Source organism: Pteronotus mesoamericanus, unplaced genomic scaffold, assembly GCF_021234165.1.
Source record: "Pteronotus mesoamericanus isolate MK-2021 breed Mesoamerican mustached bat unplaced genomic scaffold, CSHL_Meso_final contig_2, whole genome shotgun sequence".
NCBI lineage: Eukaryota > Metazoa > Chordata > Mammalia > Chiroptera > Mormoopidae > Pteronotus > Pteronotus mesoamericanus.
In genome coordinates this window covers 7,342,994-7,361,955 of record NW_026555084.1, presented here as the reverse complement: position 1 = coordinate 7,361,955, position 18,962 = coordinate 7,342,994, and the positions used below count along the sequence as shown (strand labels likewise).

General features: G+C 38.1%; 1 protein-coding gene across 2 annotated transcripts in view; it reads left to right on the top strand.

Moving 5' to 3' along the window:
* The window catches only part of GABRA1 (gamma-aminobutyric acid type A receptor subunit alpha1), a 51,999-nt gene that overhangs the window by 7,792 nt on the left and 25,245 nt on the right, over window positions 1-18,962 (top strand). For both annotated transcript variants that reach the window (XM_054568088.1, XM_054568089.1), the window contains 2 exons: window positions 10,909-10,976; window positions 18,326-18,546. In XM_054568088.1, coding sequence (XP_054424063.1) covers window positions 10,909-10,976; window positions 18,326-18,546 — 289 coding nt within the window. The remainder of the gene's footprint in view (window positions 1-10,908; window positions 10,977-18,325; window positions 18,547-18,962) is intronic.

Here is an 18,962-nt window from a genome sequence, read left to right as displayed (position 1 = left end):
TTCCTTTACTACATTCTTAGAAAAAAATCTTAAGGAACAAAAATGTATGGGTCATAAAATGGTGTGCATAATGGTGTATGTGATGTATGAATATAATATCTGTGTGTATGTAAGCGTCTGAACTGGTTCCAGGAAGACAGTTCCTGTTTCACAAAATCTGAAATTAATTAGAAAGACTGCAGATAGTGGAGGAATGTCAAAAGAAAAAAGAAAAAAAAGAAAAGGACAGCAGTCCAACTCTGAGAAAGCAGAACTTGCTGATGTGCTGGTGGGCAGTCACCTGACCTCTTATTCTCCTTCCTGCTCGTGATACTGTCCTTAAAAAATCAGCAGAATTTCATAACACACCTAGAAAACTCTATCTTTATTCTAGTTTAAGAAATCCCATTTAATACTTTTACATGTGAATATGAGTATTCTTTCTAACTGTGCAACGTTTTTAGCTTCTTGAAGGATTTTACGTACACGCACATACTCACATCCCTTCTATTAGCGCAGATAACTATATTTCATAATGCAATGTTACTGCTTTGGGAGAATTTACTTCGATTATCTGTTAACCCCCCCAAAATAACAAAAAATAAGTAAGTATTTAAAGAAGAGAAATAGGTAGTTCACCACATATACTTACAAGGTATATTCTCTTTAACTGAAATGGATAAAATATGCTATAGTAATAGGAATTCAAGGACTCGGGAATATTGAAAAGAATGAATTTCCTCTAATCTTTGCTAAAGATGTTTTTCTGATATTTATGATTCCGACATACAGTGATTTTTAAGGATATAATAAACATTAAAAAGTTAAAAAGTAGCTCAAATATTTTCCTATTTTATGTATCATCCTGTATTGTATTACAGTTCAATCTGATGGATATGAGATTTTGGAAAACAACTTCAATAATGACTAACTTAAATTCTGTAATTTTTTGGAGTGCTTATTTTAGCCTTAAGGAATGTAATGGTATATGCTTCTTACATATATCTCCAGAGTCATTAAAGTTTTTAAGTACATTTTGAGAATGTCTGTCCACTGAAAACCACCGTTTAAAATATTAAATATAGGTTGTAGATTTTTAAAAAACATAATCAGTTAAAGAATTAGAGAAAAAAGTTAACACCATTATTTCTGGATGCTATAAACTGAAATGATTTAATATATATTTCTCTGTAGGATTATTTAATTTCATTTCTTTATCATACATTTCTGGTTAGTTAAGTATGACATGTATTCCAGTAGATCACTATTTCAAAAATGGACTTTTTTTTTTAATTATCCATTTGCTTTCAGATGAAAGACTCTGTAGAGAAAATACTTGAAAGACTGTCATTAGCTTATAAGGGTGTAAAAGTTTCCTCAGTGGATTTTTGATCACAGCTGGGATAATCTACTCTTGCAAGAGAAAGGGGCCCACTATATTCATTATGGCAAAAGTCTGATTTTATAAAAATAACAACACTGTGCAGAAGGCAGGGATATTTTGTCCCGAATGCCCTCAGAAAATATAAAAATGTGATAAGCTGGGACTTGAGGTTAATGTAAGAAAGTCTTGTACGTGCAAATTCATCATGACCCGTTTTTTAGAAATACACACTGCATCAGAAGCTTTGGCATTACTCTTTGGAGACATACACCCTGAGTCCAATAACTAAGAAATGAAATATGTAACTTGGCGTATCCAGATGATAGAAATCAATTTGCAGATATTATAACACTATTTAAAAAGGCTACCTTTTCACAGCCAAGAACAATGCTGAGGAAATGGAAATAAAAGTATAACATATAAAAGAAACATCCTGCAAGGGATGTTTCCTTTGAGATAGAAGAGATAAAGAAGAATAGAATGTGTGGAATTCTCATCATTTAACACATTCTATTCAGAAATGCAAAGAGAAAAATAAGTTAGCCTTGTTCATATTTTAACTACAAAGTCAGTCAAGAAACCTTTAAATGAACTGGATTGAAATAATTAGTAGCCAGAAAATGCAAATAGAAACTGTCAGTAATTGTGGAATTGGTTCTCATTTAAAACCGCTTTCTTGGAGGGGAAGGGCGGGGGAGATGTGCTCCTTTCTTGCCACAAGGGGCTGAGGAGTGGTTTTGAAAGGCACTTGCCTAAAGCATGGTCAATAGAGAAGAATACAATGGTTGGGGAACGGGCGAGGTAAAAGCCAGAAAGATTGGCAAAGCAAGGAAGGGAAGGTTAGAGAAGAAGGGAGAGCAAAAGCGGGAACTGAGAAAAGGGGAGAGACCCGAGAGGGGTTGGGGGCAGGGAAGGTGAAGGAGGGCAACGCGAGGAAGTGGTCGAGGAAGTGGTCCGGGAGGAGGGTCTGCGCAGGAAGGCGCTCCGTGATGGCTCAGGAGCCCTCTTTCATTTCAAGTCAGGACCAAAGTAAACATGCATCTGTGATTCATTTTCCCAAGTTTCTCCCTATTGACTGATTACAGTAATCTAAAGAAACCTGAATTTCCTCCAACTGTCTAAAACATTCAATAATGCTCCCCCTGAGCTGCCCCACTGGGCTGCTCTTCAGTTGCCACCACAGTGGCCTCCCTTGCACTGTGGAGGGGGCGGGGGCGGGGCAAAGACCACACATAAACACAGGTCCAAAATGTAACTCTAAAGGAAGGTTTTGGGCTTTTAATGAAGGTAATGCTCTCCCATTGGCCTATCTGCCTTCCCTTTTTTCCCTCCATATATACCAGGCTACACTTTACGGCTGATGTGACCAAATTCCAGTGTAAGCCAGGTTAATGACATATAGTTTAGTGTCTAGGACATGCCACCAGGCTAAGGGGTCACCTTTCTCCTATCCGGAGGTTCATTCTCACACATCTAGTTTACAAAAGACCTTTTTCTCTATAAACAATTTTCTTTCTCTCCCTGGAAAACTGATTAGAGCAAAAACCATTTTAAAATGGAACTCAATCAGGAGAGTGTCAAAGAAATGAGATCTTGGTTGAGTCACATTTTAAAGAAATTATAGAATTTTCACCTTCTCCCTCTTTGCTAATGGTTTTCCCAAAAATACTATTATAATTTCAAAATTCTGCCTTAAGTATAATCTCAATAAATAATGTATAGGATGATGGATACCTCTCAAAAGTTTTTATAAAACCATATAGATAAAGAAGGCAAAAACAAGAGATGAATGTGTGCTATCATGTGTGAGAGAAGCAGACAAGCCCAGATGGAAGAGGGAAGTAGATATAGGTAAACAGGTAGGACTATAGGTATTATTCAAAATTAAGTAGTATTACACAGAAGAATGGACTGTATTTATCCTTACTTAACAGATAGTTAATAGGTTCTTCTTTTTCCTATAAGTGTTACAGGTTTTGAGTTTTGTTTTGTTTTGTTTTAGGTTTTACTTAATTGGAGGTATCAGTCAGATAAATATTTGAAACCAGAGTGTAACTGGAGTTTTCTCTCAAGGTATTTTAGCACTGACATGTTATGTGACAAACAGCCTCTGCCTCAAAGCAGACCTTCTCCTTATTTTCCTAATTTTGGATTTTTTATGCCTTTATAAGATCTTTCAGACTTCCTCTAGCTCAGTTATTACGTGAGATCTCAGCTTTATGATTTAAACACCTCCAAGTAAGTAAGATGGCCAAGTAGAAGATGCATGCAGCTGGCCAGGTGGCGCTGGGTCCCTGGGAAATTAGCTTAGGATCTTGGCTTATGTGTCTTTATGTCAAAATATGTGAAGGTGGACCACTAAGCATTCTGGGAAAAAATTGGATGAATTCTTGTGCAATTGTATGCAACTTTGTAAAGTTTAGATTACTAAGGGATAGAGAAAGCAGTATAGTTTAATACTTTTTTAAAAAGTTCACTTTGTTCTATCTCAGAATATAAGATATCTGATCATTGTGATCTTCTATTATTTTCTTATCCTGTGTGATGTAGAGATTAGAGGGACCCATTTTATTCATATCCAACTAAAGTTAAAACACATATTTCATATTTATATTAAAAAGCTAGAATTTCAAAACTTTAGAGGACAAGATACTCCTATCATACTGCAATAGTTTTTGATAAAAGGATTCTAAAGCACTGATAATCTAAAATAAAATTTTAAAAGTTAGATTTATCCAATATTTTGATGTTGTTGTATTTATTTTCCCAGATAATGGCATTTAGTGTTATCTTTTGAAATTCTACTCTGGAACCCTTCTTTTTGAATTTGCCATAGTTTTATCAGGCACTTTTAATGCAAGGTGTGTAGCAGATGCTCAGACTTTGGCATAATGCAATCTATTTCCACAGAAATAGTATATCTAGACATTCTATAATTCAGTTGAATTTCAGCGAAAAAGCAGTTACCAAAAACCCAAGAGGAACTGTGAAAATGAACAGAGAGCACCTCTTAACCTTTACTGGCTGACATCGCCAGTCAGCGCAGGAAGTCAGCTTGTCTCATGAATCCAACCAAATACCCAAAGGAATGTTCTAGCATTTGTATAAACTTTCTCATCTCATCTTTTCCTAGTGTTTATAAATCATCTACTAGTTTAGTGCCAAGAATTTCCTAAGACAAAATGTAGCCACTGAGACTATGCTCACTTATAAAGGCCAAATGATCGATTAGTACATGGTTGCAGTTGATTTTTTCTGAGCAGCTACTTTTGACCTTTCATACAGCTTCCATTTCCCACCTTCTTTCTAGAAACAATGTGGAATATTTTTTTAAAAAATTTTCTGTAGATGATTCCTTTTTCAGGTAAAATCTGAATTCTTCATTTGAAAAATAATGTTGGAGTGTTTTTGAGGTGAGAATCACATTATTATTAGTCATAGATGCTGCCACTTTGGAAAACGTGAGAGGACAAAGTCCTAAGAGGAAGTCACCTGCCTCCAAGATTGTTATATTATTATTCTCAAATAACTAAAATGGGAACAAGAAGTATCTTACCTCGAGGCAACCGGGGGTTATACGTATTGATCAAGACTTCCATAGACTAAAAGAAACGCATTCCTCCAACACAGCACTTACACTCTTCTCTAAAAGCACTCACACTCTTCTCTAAAGGTTAGCCCTCTTTCAAGAGAAACTGCCCATAATGTAAGGAGAGAAGGAGGAAGTTTCTCAGTGGAATTGAGGTAAATGTCTGCCACAATAAAATTTACTTTTTTTCCCTGGGAGTTGCTTGTATCATCTGAGTTCCTGAAATGCAAAAACAATGAAGGATCAGGAACTATTTAGACACCATGAAGTGTGAGTCTCTATCCTGTCTGCATCTTTAGTGCCTAAACACGTACAAAATTAAATAGCTCTACATGTGAGCCTCTCCTTCTCTGCATCTTTAGTAGTTAAACACATACAAAATCATGTAGCACTACCTATCAACTAGTGAAGGTTGCCAACTATTCTGAAGAATTAAGGGATGGAAACAATGGAGGGAGTAAAAATGTTCTCAGAGAAAGATTGTCAGGGAGGTGAAACATTGTTCCAGTCCAGGAGTATATATTGATATTTATGTAGGGAGCCCAAGATATTTAAAATTCTAAACAGGAGCATTTAAAATGAAATTTAAAGATATACTCTATTATGATGACTAATGTTAGTCCATTTAGTCTCCATCTAGTGAAAGCCTCTGTGAAGTAACAGACTACTAAGTAGCTTAAAGGAGGCAGTACGACTCCTTCGTAAGTTACAGGTCCATGGAACTAGGCATAGTGAGTATTACTCTGAGTTCCTCAGTAGACAGCATTTCCAGTGAAAATATGGCCAGTGACATATTAAGTAAGCTGTTGTGATAGGCATTTCTAATAAACCACCACCTATAACTCTTCACTGCTAATTCTCTCTCCATAACCCCCATTTTTAAACACTCTTACAATTCATTACTCACACAGCATTAGCTATCTTCTTAAACTGCAAGTGACATAATTTCACTTCATTACCCAAAGGCTCCTTTTTGCATTAGAAGAAAGGTCAACTGCTTAGTGAAATGCACAGAGATTTTTAGCTGTGGCTCTCCTTACCGCTAGAGTATCATCATATACTATGGTCATCAGCAACAACAGGCTCCAGACACATTAAACATTCTGTTTCTTAAACACAACACACTTACCCTGAATCTTGTTCTTTCCTCTGCTTAAAACATTCTTCCCTGGATCTGCTGATCCCTGAAGTTTCTCATCTTTCAGGTATCAGTAAGAAGTCATCTCTTCAAAAGACATTCTTTCAGAGAATTCTCAATAATCTAAAATATAGTAGTATAATTTGCACGTGTTTGTACCTAACAATATATCTAATATGTCTCTGTGTACCGGATCTATGTTTTTAATCTCTCTAAAATGTATTTTCCCCAAAACTACGATGTGCCCAGAAGAACAAGAACAGCTGTACTGTTGCCCACCAGTGCGTCACTGCAGCCCAGAACGGCAGTACCTCTGCCCAACAAATGCACCTCAAAGTGAGGGCTCTTGGCATCACAGTCTTATTTAACTCTCACTCCAACACAATGTAGTCAACTGTGCAAGCACTGTTTCTTCCCTAAAAAGTGAGAAAACAGGCTCAGAGAGATTAAAGGATTCGACCTAAAACCGTGCAGCCTGTTCTCCAAGAAAATCACAGTTAAAATCTGAGGTTTTTGACTCTTGGTCCCATGTGCTTACTGCTTACTATACTCCACTGCTTTTCTCATTTTTGCCTCAAGCACTAATCATCTTTTTGAATTATCACTGCAAAACATCTGTTATTTCAGTACTTATCAGCAGGTTATCAACATTGTTAAGAAATCCCCAGTAAGAAGAGATCTACTGCTATCTAGCAGTTATAGAGTACATTAATAGAGGGTGCATATATGTGTATGCGTGTGTGTGTTATACATAGGTTTATAAAACATATCTTTGAAGGGTGTGCTTGTTCAAAGACTGATTTTAATTCGTTTATTTGTCATCCAAAACTTCATTTACACTGATGAACTATTTGAAGATATTACCCAATCACTGAAAGAACATTCATCATCATCATAATCCCATTTTACGTAACTCTATCCCAATTTATCCCTTGAAAACTTGAACGTGTTTATGTATTTAAAGAATCTGTTGATTTCTTTTTTTACATTGGACAGAAAAAGATTATTGTGAAGAAAGTATTTGATTGAAAAATATTTACTGATTAATCTGTTCAACATGTCTTCCAACCAAATTATTTTAAATGATTTTCATTTTCAGAGAGTTTTTTCTAAGGGGTTCATCAAGTGTAACTTTGGTGAGGTGTATAATCATTCTGGCTGACCTTCATTAGAAGTTCCTGACTCGTGCTGTATGCACTTAAACAGAGTATTCTGAAGCATAAAAATATCGTGTCTTTTCCTCAAGCGACACACAGAAAGGATATGAGTACTTTCTAGGTATTTCTAGTAACACTTTAGAGTCTAGCACTAAGTCAATATAGTCTGGCATTAGAGCAGATGTTTTGGATTCTAATGTTCTAGTTTCCTTAAGTAATAAATAGTTTACATAAATATAATCCTACCTCCCATGGCATGGGGATTTCCATCTGAACGGGATGAAAGAGAGATGACTGAATTTTCCCAGGATTGGGGAAAAGGCTGTTCTTTGACCATTCTCCTGGATCTCAAAGAACACACATATGAGCATATCTTCCACTGGAGCCTGATCCTGGACCTGAAGAGGTCTTGGTTTCAGACCACTCTTCCTTTGCCAAAGAGCGAGTTAACCACTGTTTACAATCTGGCTCAAGTTCATTCGCAACAATCATCTGGCTATCTTAAAACTCTGTTTCACATCCACTCAGGGAATTCCTGGTAATCTGCAGTGAAGGACACTGTTTTGGTCATTGACACTGAACTTACTGACTGAGAATGTCGTTTGAGGATAATCTATCATCAAGGATGTATGTGAATAGAAAAAAATAATGGGATACATCAAGATATTAACTGGATTTATGTGAATGGTGGTATTCCATGGAATGTTAATGTTTTCATACTTTTCTGAATTTTCCAAAATTATACTACATATATGTATTTTTCAATTTTATTTTTACTTTTTAATAAACAACATAATATATTATACTGACTTCATGCTTACCCTAAAGCTTTTGTAACTTGTTAGGGTAGTATTACCAAAGCAGTTTGGGAAAACACTCGGGTAAAAAAAGTTGACCACATTTACTTAAATATGATTTCCTAGAGACATTTGCATGCTAACATTTATGACTAATCTTCCAGAGGCTTACATAATGAGCAGAGTTTTCCAGCACTGGAAACCTTTGGTTCCACTGCACACTCACTAACAGCTGACGACAAATCAAAGAATCCTGAGTGTGAGGCAAGGGAAACACATTAGAGTGGAAAGTACAGAAAGCGGCTGTTACGCTCTCCTGCTTCCCACGCGCCTGGCTCTAGACGGTGCCCAGGTTTCACGGTGCTGTGCGGGCTTCTTCCTGTTTTGACGCCATTGCCCACCTCCTTCATTTTGTCGTTGAATAGTCACTACAATCCCCACAGGCAACCTTCAGTATGGGAACTTGGAAATTTTGCTACCTTAAGTTTTAGGGTTTGTGAATGTGTTTGGAGGAGTAAGAGGAGAAACAGCAAAAATCACACCCTTTAGGGATCGTGGTATGACTACCGTGCCTGGCGAGAAGGTCACTGGGGAGACTCAGGGAGGGAGGGCCGTGGTCGGGCGCAGGCCCTGCAGTGGCGCAGCGGTGAGCTGCGGGAAATCGCAGCAGGAGACGGCTGGTGGGAACAAGAGGAGTCGCCAGAAGATGATGGGCTGATATGGTAAACACACTTACGGGCCAGGAGACACACGAGAAGACAGAAACAGACTTTGAAAATGTGGTTACAGATACTGATGTGATATGCTTGCCATTCGTGCCTGATCCCTACGTAGCATGGTAACACTTACGTCGGGGAAAAAAATGTATGTGAATTTAACCATGTTTTATATTCTGTTGGAATGGCACAGTAATCTTTACAAATAGACTTTTTAGCCTTTATAATTTGCTGCTTATGTAGCATAGTAACCTACTAGAAATCTAAAAACGACAGAGGGAAACAGCACACACACTTGGCACGTGGCGATCTCACTTCTTCAGAGCACTTCATCACATTAGATAAAACAGATTGGTTGCTCCTAAAACATCTGGTAGGCCAATTTTTGCAAAGCTTAGCTCCCCTGGGGAAACACCTTCAAGTGCAGAAATTTTGCCCTCCCTGTACTCAAGAAATAGGTAACGGTGATAGAGGAGTCCAGGAGAGCTGCTCCCCACTGCCACACGCTCCCACGTGCAGACGGGGATTCATAAATTTCCCAAATGAGCATGCATTTAATGGTGGATCCCTGCTACAAATATAAAAATTAAGAGTTGACATAATTTAATTCCATAGATGTCACTCAGATTTTCCAGATGTTCCCCCTAAGCCTTAGAGTTTATAATCTACGAGGGCTGAAAAGCAACCTTGGAAACACATGACCTCTGGAAGGGGTCGGCATGGAAACCCAGGTAGAGGCAATCGGCTAAGGCAGTTGAGACGAACTGCTGACAGCTGTTTGTCTCTCCACAGCTACGCAGTTGCTGTGGAATGATAAAACTGAGGTTGGAATTGAGTTTTTATTTTAATAAATTAAAACAATTTTATTTAACAAAATAAAATATTTAAATTATTAAATAAAGTTATTTAATAAATTAATTTAATAAAACAATTGTATTTTCTGTCTCAAACTAGATCCTCCATTTTGAACTCTTTAAAGGGTAAACCCCAGATAATTCTTATGTCAAGAGGCTCTTTAAGCATTTTAGAGCCAATAAAATTGTTTGCAAAACAAACCAAAAAATATTGTATTGGTTATTGAAGGGTCTATCTCCACTTCCAAATTATTTTCCATTTTGAGGTACACATTATATGTACTGCATAACATGACCTCCTTGAGAAAAATTTATTCTGAGCATGAATTGTTTACAAGTGAATTGCTGAGGGATGAAACTGACACCCAAAAGCCTGTATTATTGCAAATACTGGATCACCATTTCAATGCCCTGCACCGGAGACACCATGTCCCGGTAAGTGTAACGTCCTGGGCTACTACTTCTCAGAGCGAAAGTGAAAATTACAAAGTTATCCTTTTCATTCTCACCTCTCAACAAATTGTTTCCTTTTATGAAAGAAAGATTTTTCTATTTTTTTTTTTTTTTGGTGAGTGAATGTAATTCCTTGAAAATGTCCCCATTGAGCTGTCAGCAGACTATAATAAATATGTTTTATTGGTTGATATATATGCCTCGGAGACCAATAAAATAAAATCACATTGAACCTGAAATGGAATCGATTAAATGAACTTTTCTCTGCCATAATATGTTCTTTTTATCATCAAAACTGAAGACACTTATAGGGGTTGTCAGAGTTTTCCAGGGAGTCATTTGGGTAATTCAGTTACGATTTAGTACCAGAAAGCAGTATTTATAAAACATGCCCTTGAGTCCATAAAGAGTTAACAGAGCTTGCGACCGTGCAGCATATACTTCCCAGAGCAGCCCAAGCCTGGCAGGTATGGCAAGCCATGTGAGAATACTAACTTAAACCATGCCCCTATGCTAACACGTTTTTATTACAATGTGAAATGGCTTTGGTATCAGTTAGCAAAGTGTGTCCATTCTTGAAGTAGTCATTAAGCGATAGCTGACTTCTTCATAAACTTCCTGCTTCCCAAAGTAGAATATTTAGGCTCTGTTCTTCGCTGAAAAAATATTAACTGTGAAATTTCATGTGTAAGCAGTAAATTATCAGGACTGCACAGTGGACCAATTTTAGAAATAGCTAATCAAAGCCAATAAATTTTCCATTTGGGTGCGAGTATGTGGTGGTGCGATCTAATAAGGGCTGTTGATAGACAGTCACTGTCCCAATTTCCTGCTTCATCAGAGCGTGTAACCGAAGTGAAGACTGACATCTTCGTCACCAGTTTCGGACCCGTTTCGGACCACGATATGGTAAGTGACACTGCATTTTTGGTTTTCTTGGAGTATTTTCTAACTTTGCTTTTGAAAGAAAAATATAAACTAAATGTTTGAGGAACAACTTGAAACAGCTTGCCTATAGCTTTGTGTCTCTCTGTATGCATGATATACAATACATAATATTTATATAATAGGAAATACCCAGTTCTTCCCAGGCCAAGACTATTTACGGTTATCAATCACTGCAGTCTTCTTTTGTCCATCCCTGAGATGATTGTTTTGCCTTGGCTTATGTTCTGTAAACCAAATAGTGTGAGTTATCTACCATTTGACATGTTGATTCAAGGATGCTAAGTTTCTGGGTTGCCAGCACTATTATAGAATAGCCATAAATATTGTAATTTCTGAATTATTTTTGGCTAAAAAGTGGAAAAGAGTATAAAATATGGAGGAATATTTAACCAGAATCAGACAGAGAAATAGTTACAATATACTGGTGGGAAATATTCATCTTCATTGCAAAAGGCACTCAAGAAATCATTATCAAGAATGTGAATGAAATGAATACGTACCTTTTCTTTCTTTTCCCAACACAAGCAGTTAATGTGAACCCCTCTTCTCACTGATGGGAACCGGGGCGCCAGTAGAGCTCTGCAGGTCCTGTATGTTTCTGAAGTCATAACAGCCAAGCTCCTACATAAGCAAAAAATCACAAAGAAGACACGTCATTATTAATATTTCAAAGATACATTAATTGAATATTATTTTTGAAATGCCATTTTGTTGACATTCTCTTAACATAAAGACCTCTGGCTTCATAGTAGCTCAGATGCTTCAGAATAAAAGTTACAGAAAACATCAGCTTAGACTAGCATTGCCCAAGGTGTAAAACTGGCAGTGAATGGGAAACGCTCTGGCCAGTCCTGAGGTAAGGAAACCTGGTCTTCATGTGAGGTAGTGTTTTCCACTTGTATTGTCCAAAATCCTTCTTCTTCAGGAAATACTTGTCATTCTGTAGAATACTCTTATGAGTCAAAAGTTGGGAAATGCTGGCTCAGGATAATTAGATACTTTAGATCTTAAAACAGATTATTAAACGTACCCACTATGCAACTACGTCTCCTCTTGAACTTCTTCTCAATCCTTCAGGAGGAATTGAAAGCAGAAACAAACCCAAATTTTATTGCAGTATGTGTGATATTATTTGAAGAGAACATGCTCATAAAAAAAAATTTCAAAATACAGAACCAAATAAAAAAGTAACTGAGAATCACTTATAAATCCACTATTTAGATGCAAACACTGTTTATGGTTTTAATATTCTTGAGGAGTTCCTTTCATTACTTTTAGATGCATTTGCATTTTGGTGCATTTGCCTTTTGTATTTGTCCAAAATCCTTTTTCTTCATGCAATATTTGTTGACATTCTTTAGAATATTCAATGAGCCAAACATTGGGAAATGCTGGCTCATGATAATTAGGTACTTTAGATCTTAAAACAGGTTATTAAATGTACCCACTATGAAAGGTAGGGTCAGCAGAGCACACGGGAGGCAGCAAAGCGGTGGGGAACAACACAGTTTTCTGAGCTAGAAGGTTGGGGTTTATGATCCCAGCTCCTCCTTTTATAAGGGTGTTTCCTTGGGTAAGATACTTAATATCTTTCTATCTCAGTTTCTTCATGTGTGAGATGAAAGTAATAACACCTCTTGAGATGCTCATAAGTATTAAGTGAATTAACACATGAAAAACTCTTAAAAATTCTTGTCATATAATAAATACTCAACAAATGTCAGCCATTATTACTCTAGAAGAAAAAGAAGTCCATTGAATGTCAGCCACAAGAGTGGATTTATTCTCTGGCAACACATTCTGTCACTGTGGTCAGTGGGTAAACCACTCATTGCAACATGTGATACGGTGTTTGTTGCTACACTGATTGCCCTCTGGGGACCTATTGTCAGTCTCTCACGAGGGAACTCGGCCTTCCCACGACCCTGTTCTCTCATGCCACTTCTCTGATTAAGAATATTTCACAGACCCCAGTCAGGTTTAAAGTCAAATTTAAACCCCCCTGCCTATATGCCACACAATTCATAAATGATTTTACCATTTGTCCCCAACTTGTCGCCCATACTGACTGGTTACTTTAATCATTTGTGTGGGACAAATGCTACCTTGGGGCTCAGCAGGACTGGCTGTAGCATCTGGGCTGGCCAATGCAATTTGCCCAGTATCAGCAGCATGACTTGGGAAAACCACTTACGCTTGTGATGGGTGTATTGTTGTAATTACCTATTCTTACAAGATTAGGAATTTTAAATGAGATACATACTCAAAGTGTTTATTGCTAGCACTCAAGAAATAATAATTATTTTTGCCTCTGAACTCCTTATGTACCCTTCATGGAAGTTTCCTCTATTCTCCACCCATCTAAATCCTGTATTTCCACAAAGGCCCGAATCAAGACCCAAAAGCTTGATGAAAAAAAAAAATTTAAAATTAAAATAATACCAAATTAACTTTCTCCTTCCTGCATTGTAATCACATTTATTGACATAAAATATAGTTTAACTTTTGGCCTCACATAAAGCACTGTTTTGTAAAGCTATTTTTCTCATATAAATGTCTTACTTTCCTAAAGTGATGCCAAAACATATTAAAGACACACCTGTTTCCCATCCATCACAGTATCAGCACATGCTGGCTAAGAGGAAGTGTTGAATTACTAGTGAATTGATGATATGTCTAAGAGTCTGTATTATCTTTAAAAATTAAGGTCTTAGGGACTCAATAAATACCATCCTTTTTCCAACCTGAGTTGCTATCAAAATTAGAAGGCAGAATGACAAGTACCTTTTGTGAAGTAAGACAACAGAGTAAGGGACAGGGAATACAAAAGTATCACCTTTATTACTAATGATGATGATGTTGTAGAAGGTGGCTTGTATCTGCAGACAAGTGGGTTTTCAGAGATTGAATATCAGGATCAGCCAGAGGAACCCACCCAGTCAGTGGGCTGTGCGGGCCTCCCTCTGCTCCGGCACAGATTGTCCATGTGAGGCTTCCAGCACAGCGAAACAGAAAAATTTGTGAGTCTTATGAACAGCCAGCATCCAAAATGGAAAAGACAAGAGCAGGAGGCTGAGATAGGCAAGACTGATTTCTCCTTCCAAACTCACCTATCAAATTAAACTATTTTCCCCTCTTCCTCTCCCCAAATAGAAGAGTATCAGGGAATGGGGAGCATTCAGATGTGTATAGCCATGAAGCTCTCTTCCAATCAATGAAGTATTACAGACATCGCACACAATTATATTATTCCTAGTAATAATAATAATAAATGGCTATTCTGTCCAGCACCTAGCATGATGACTCACAAAGACTTAGTATCTAATAGGAGTTGTAAAGGAACAGTGGCCAAATAAAGCTCTAGGCAATTAAAAACTTCTCTCTTGAAAAATATTTGGCCTGCCTTTGAGTTTTGCTTCGGATTAACTATGATTTAAGGAACCAATTACATCTTTTCTTTTCATTTTAGACTAGAGGCGCACACTAGGGTTTCTGATGTTATCACTGACCCTATGAATGTCATGAATTACTTTTCATACATGGCCTTTGGTCAAATATTAGACAGGAAGAAGGGGCAGGGTGTCTATGCCACTGATACCCCCTATTGCCTAAAACTCCTGAGCCAGACAGTATTTGAATTATTCTATAGTCAAATTTGCCATAGGTCTGCAACTGATTTGCTAAGTGGCTAGTGGAAATCACACCTGACCACTCTGAGAAGATTAATCATGTAAACCACATTATAGTAGAATTATGCCTAAGATAGAGCAGTAGGATTTAGAAGCTATCAAAATTACAAGGCAGAATGACAAAGCTGGTTAAGAGAGGAAAAGCTTTGTACTTCTTAAAGTGGGAACTAACAATGTATCTAATAATAATAACCATTACGACATTCAACATTATTGAATGTTTACAGTATGGTAGGCACCATGCTAAAGGTTTTACAGACTGTATTTCATCTAATCTGCATGCCAGATAGTTTAGCTAAGCGTTCCTATTATCCACGTTTTCTAGATGAGGACAGTGGCCTGGCCAGGCAGCAACTTGAACTTAGGCTGTCTGTCCCTGGAGACTCCGCAGCTCCCTAAGCATCTGACTTCAACTGGAATAGAAAATAAAATTAGGACAACTCCTTACCTTTGTTTTAAAAACCATTAATTGGCACTCAAACAGCACATTCCCAGGGCACTGCGTTTGGACGCAGATACCCAGGCAGCGCGGCCAGAACCGTTTTCCACAGTGTTTAAAGCTTCGCCAGGCAGAGCACACCAGGTGATAAAAAACGGTGCCGCGTGGCCACTTCAGTACAACAGTGATTTAGAACCTAACACAGGTTTTGTCCCCGGTCTCCAAAATAAGCCTCAAGTTCTCGAGGGACATAGCCTATAGAACAGGGCGACTTGGAGAGACTTGTCGTCTGAGTGGTGGGGCCTAGAACTCTGAACCTTGAACATGTTCTTCAGCACAGCTTCCTATTTATTGACAATCCTCTGTGGAGTCCTGTCTTTTGCCTTCTGTCTTTACTTTGCCTGGCTATGGTTACCTTTTCTCTTTTCGCAGGTTTTCTGTCCTACCACCATTCCAAAGAAATACCATTGTTTTCATTTCCAGCTACATAAAAATGCATTATAAATGTGTGTTCATTAAAAAATAAAACAGGAGACACATAATGTCTTACACTTACTGAGAGCCCCCTAAATTCCAGACATTCTTGCAAGCTATTTACTTTAACTCACTTCTCAAAATAGGCAAATGAAGTAAGTACTGCCATCATCCCCTCTTTATTGACTAGGAAACTAACGTGTAGAGAAGGTAAGAAAACAACCTGAGGCCATTCGGCTGGCACAGACCACTCAGCTCTACTTAGCAAGCGTAGCGTTTATACCGATAACCGTTAGGTTGCGGCTCTGCCCTCTCCTCCCTCTTGTTCCAGTTTCCTGAAGAAGGGGCCCTGGCCCATCTTGGTCTGACGGACTGTTGTGACCAGGGGGGCAATGTCCTGCTCTACAAGCAGCTGCTGGGAGCGAACAGCTGCTAACGTGGCAATACTGCAGCGGCAGCTGTCAGAGCATGGGAGACAGACTATTTACCCTCTTGAGTAGGCAGGAGCTGATCGCTATCAACTCCTTTCACTTCAGTTTTCATTTTCACTTCTAAGAGAGGGGAAAACGGAAATCAAAACTCACCCAGTTGATTTGGCTCCTTGTGTGCATGTGCACACAAGTGTTTGTGTGACCAGGACTATATTTCAAGAGAGAGTATCTTATATGAACTTGGGAATTTCATTGTCTGCTATTAGCACAGATTAAGTAAAGCTGACAGTATATGTGATTGTTCATGTAAACGTCAGCATTTTTTCAAGTTTTGACATATTTTTGAAATCACTGACTTCGGTATGGATCTTGTCAAAGATATGATAGTAACTATTTTACGTTTATTCTACATTACCATTTGTTTTCAAAAATACCCTTGGAGCAAGCAAACAAATGGATGCAAGTTTTAGATTCATGGGGACTTTGTCAGTTTAGACATCCTTGGGACTTTGATTTACAAATAGCCATTCCCTCTACTGTTGACCAGGCTAACTAGAGTCATTCAGCTGGACAGAGAAGAGAGCTCATGTGGCTGACTCCTGAGTAATGGAAATATCATTATATCCCAAGCTCATAAACTTGCCTGTTGCCCAAAGAGAACAGGCACTGGTGGCCCAGAGTAAATCCATCCACACAGCTCCCCTGGCAAGTACGCACTGCTGCCCCACCTCGCTTCCTGATGGAACCCACGCCCCCCCATTTCTCTCCTCATGGAAAATACCATCCTATGCCCATCCCACTCCTTTAGAGTTTTTCTTACAGCATCTAAATTAAACAATCTCTCCCTCTGCTGAATTTAACAGATGCTTAAAAAATGTTTCTTGGTGAATAAATTCCTCTCCCATGTATCCCAGTGTCTTTCATCTGACTCTTCCAGATACAGAAAAATCTAACCAACAAGCAAGGTGACTTCTCTTGCCTACAAAGATAGACTGGCATCATGTTACACTTTTCTTGTTTCTATCAGAATTTCACACTATGCTTGGTACATTATAAGCCAACCAATAATAATTGTTAGTTACTCGATCTGTAAGGGCTCAGCAATGCCCAACGTGAGCCATAGGGTGAACCTTCACGCAGTCTTTACCCAATCTTGTATAGTCTGAGAAAGAGACAGGTAGTTAACTTCATGCACAAAATGCCTAAACACAGACATTTTTTTTTTTTTTGTATGTTCAAAAGTTGGTATATACGGTATTTTTTTTTAAATAGCTTTCTGATGCATCAGGGTTTAGGGGATTAAGAAAATGTAACGTGGTGTTTTCAGGTTAGTCTTCCTTCTAGTGTAAAGCGCGCTAGGATTAATGGCAGATGCAATCATCTCCACATCAGACCGCTGGGTCCCAAATTTAGTGTTAGTGTAGCAAACCCTACAAGGAAGACCGATATTACTTTTCACTTTTCACTTTTCACTTTTTCACTTTTAGGAGCTGGTGAGTCACCTTGCTTTTCAGATGAGCAGATGTTTGTCTCTGGGCATTGCCATAAAGAATGCTGTGTTTATTCAAATAAAGAGTCCCTGGCTATGAATGATTATGAGCTTCACATATTTCTCGTGTGTCCTATACACACATATACTCACACACACACACTCAACACTGCTCGCATATTCCACATTCTTTGTTTTTTTGGGAAAAGACCCAAATTACCAGTGAAACAGATCCCTTATTTTCATATTCGTTTTCAATGTGTAGAGTTGAAAGTCTACATACATTATGATTTTTTAAAAATGTTTAATTTAGCTAAAAAGGACATGGGATTGTCCCATCCACACTGGAACCATGGATGATTCAGGATTGGGTGTGAGGTTTTCAGAGACCATGAAGGGCTCTCAAAACTCTATACTTTATCTTTATAATTGGAATTGTCTCATTAAAAGTTTTCTTATATGTAATAACCTCTGTAAGATATTCTAGCTCCTCAAGTGCTGGTGTAGTGAAGGAGGCACGGGAGTGTGGTGTTATTTTTCTCCCACTTATCTAAAGAGCTAATCGGAATTTGTCAGACCAAGAAATATTTCAGGCATTTATGATATTTCAAAAAATCATGATGTCAACTAGTGATTCACCTGACATCAGCATGTACAGGTTACCTCTAGAAACATCACCTAGCCCATATTTCGCTTCTAAAGTTGCAAAGATTATGCATTGCCTGTGTAAGCTATTTGCATTGCAAAATACAGCACAGTAAACTCTGCCATTTTCTAAAATTACCTAGGAATATACAATAGATGTATTTTTCCGTCAAAGCTGGAAGGATGAAAGGTTAAAATTTAAAGGACCCATGACAGTTCTCCGGTTAAATAATCTAATGGCAAGTAAGATCTGGACTCCAGATACCTTTTTTCACAACGGAAAGAAGTCAGTGGCTCACAACATGACCATGCCCAACAAGCTCCTGAGGATCACAGAGGACGGTACCTTGCTATACACCATGAGGTAAGGCCAGCGGCTTCCATCTGCGAACCCATCCGCCCTCCTTTCTCTTCCGCAGATAGGTGACCATCAGGCTGATGGCACAGGCCAGGCACCTGGTTTTCTTTTTTCCCCAATTGTTCAACTAATAATTGCTCTACTATGAAAAATAAGCTAGCTATATAGTACACAGTATCAAGTGTTAAATGAAATGAGATAAAATTTTTAAAAGTTTACAGTGTATATACAGCAACTCGCGGCATTCCTCCCAAATGCTCTAGCGCAGTATGAGGCACTCCCTTTCCCTACGGTTAACCTCGTAGATTCCTGCATCCCAGTAGGGTCTAGATTAAATTTCTAAAAGACACCCCGCAGTGTATACCTGAAAATATCGCTAATTAAAAGGAGGGGAAAAACACAAAGGAAAGTTCAGAATTCTT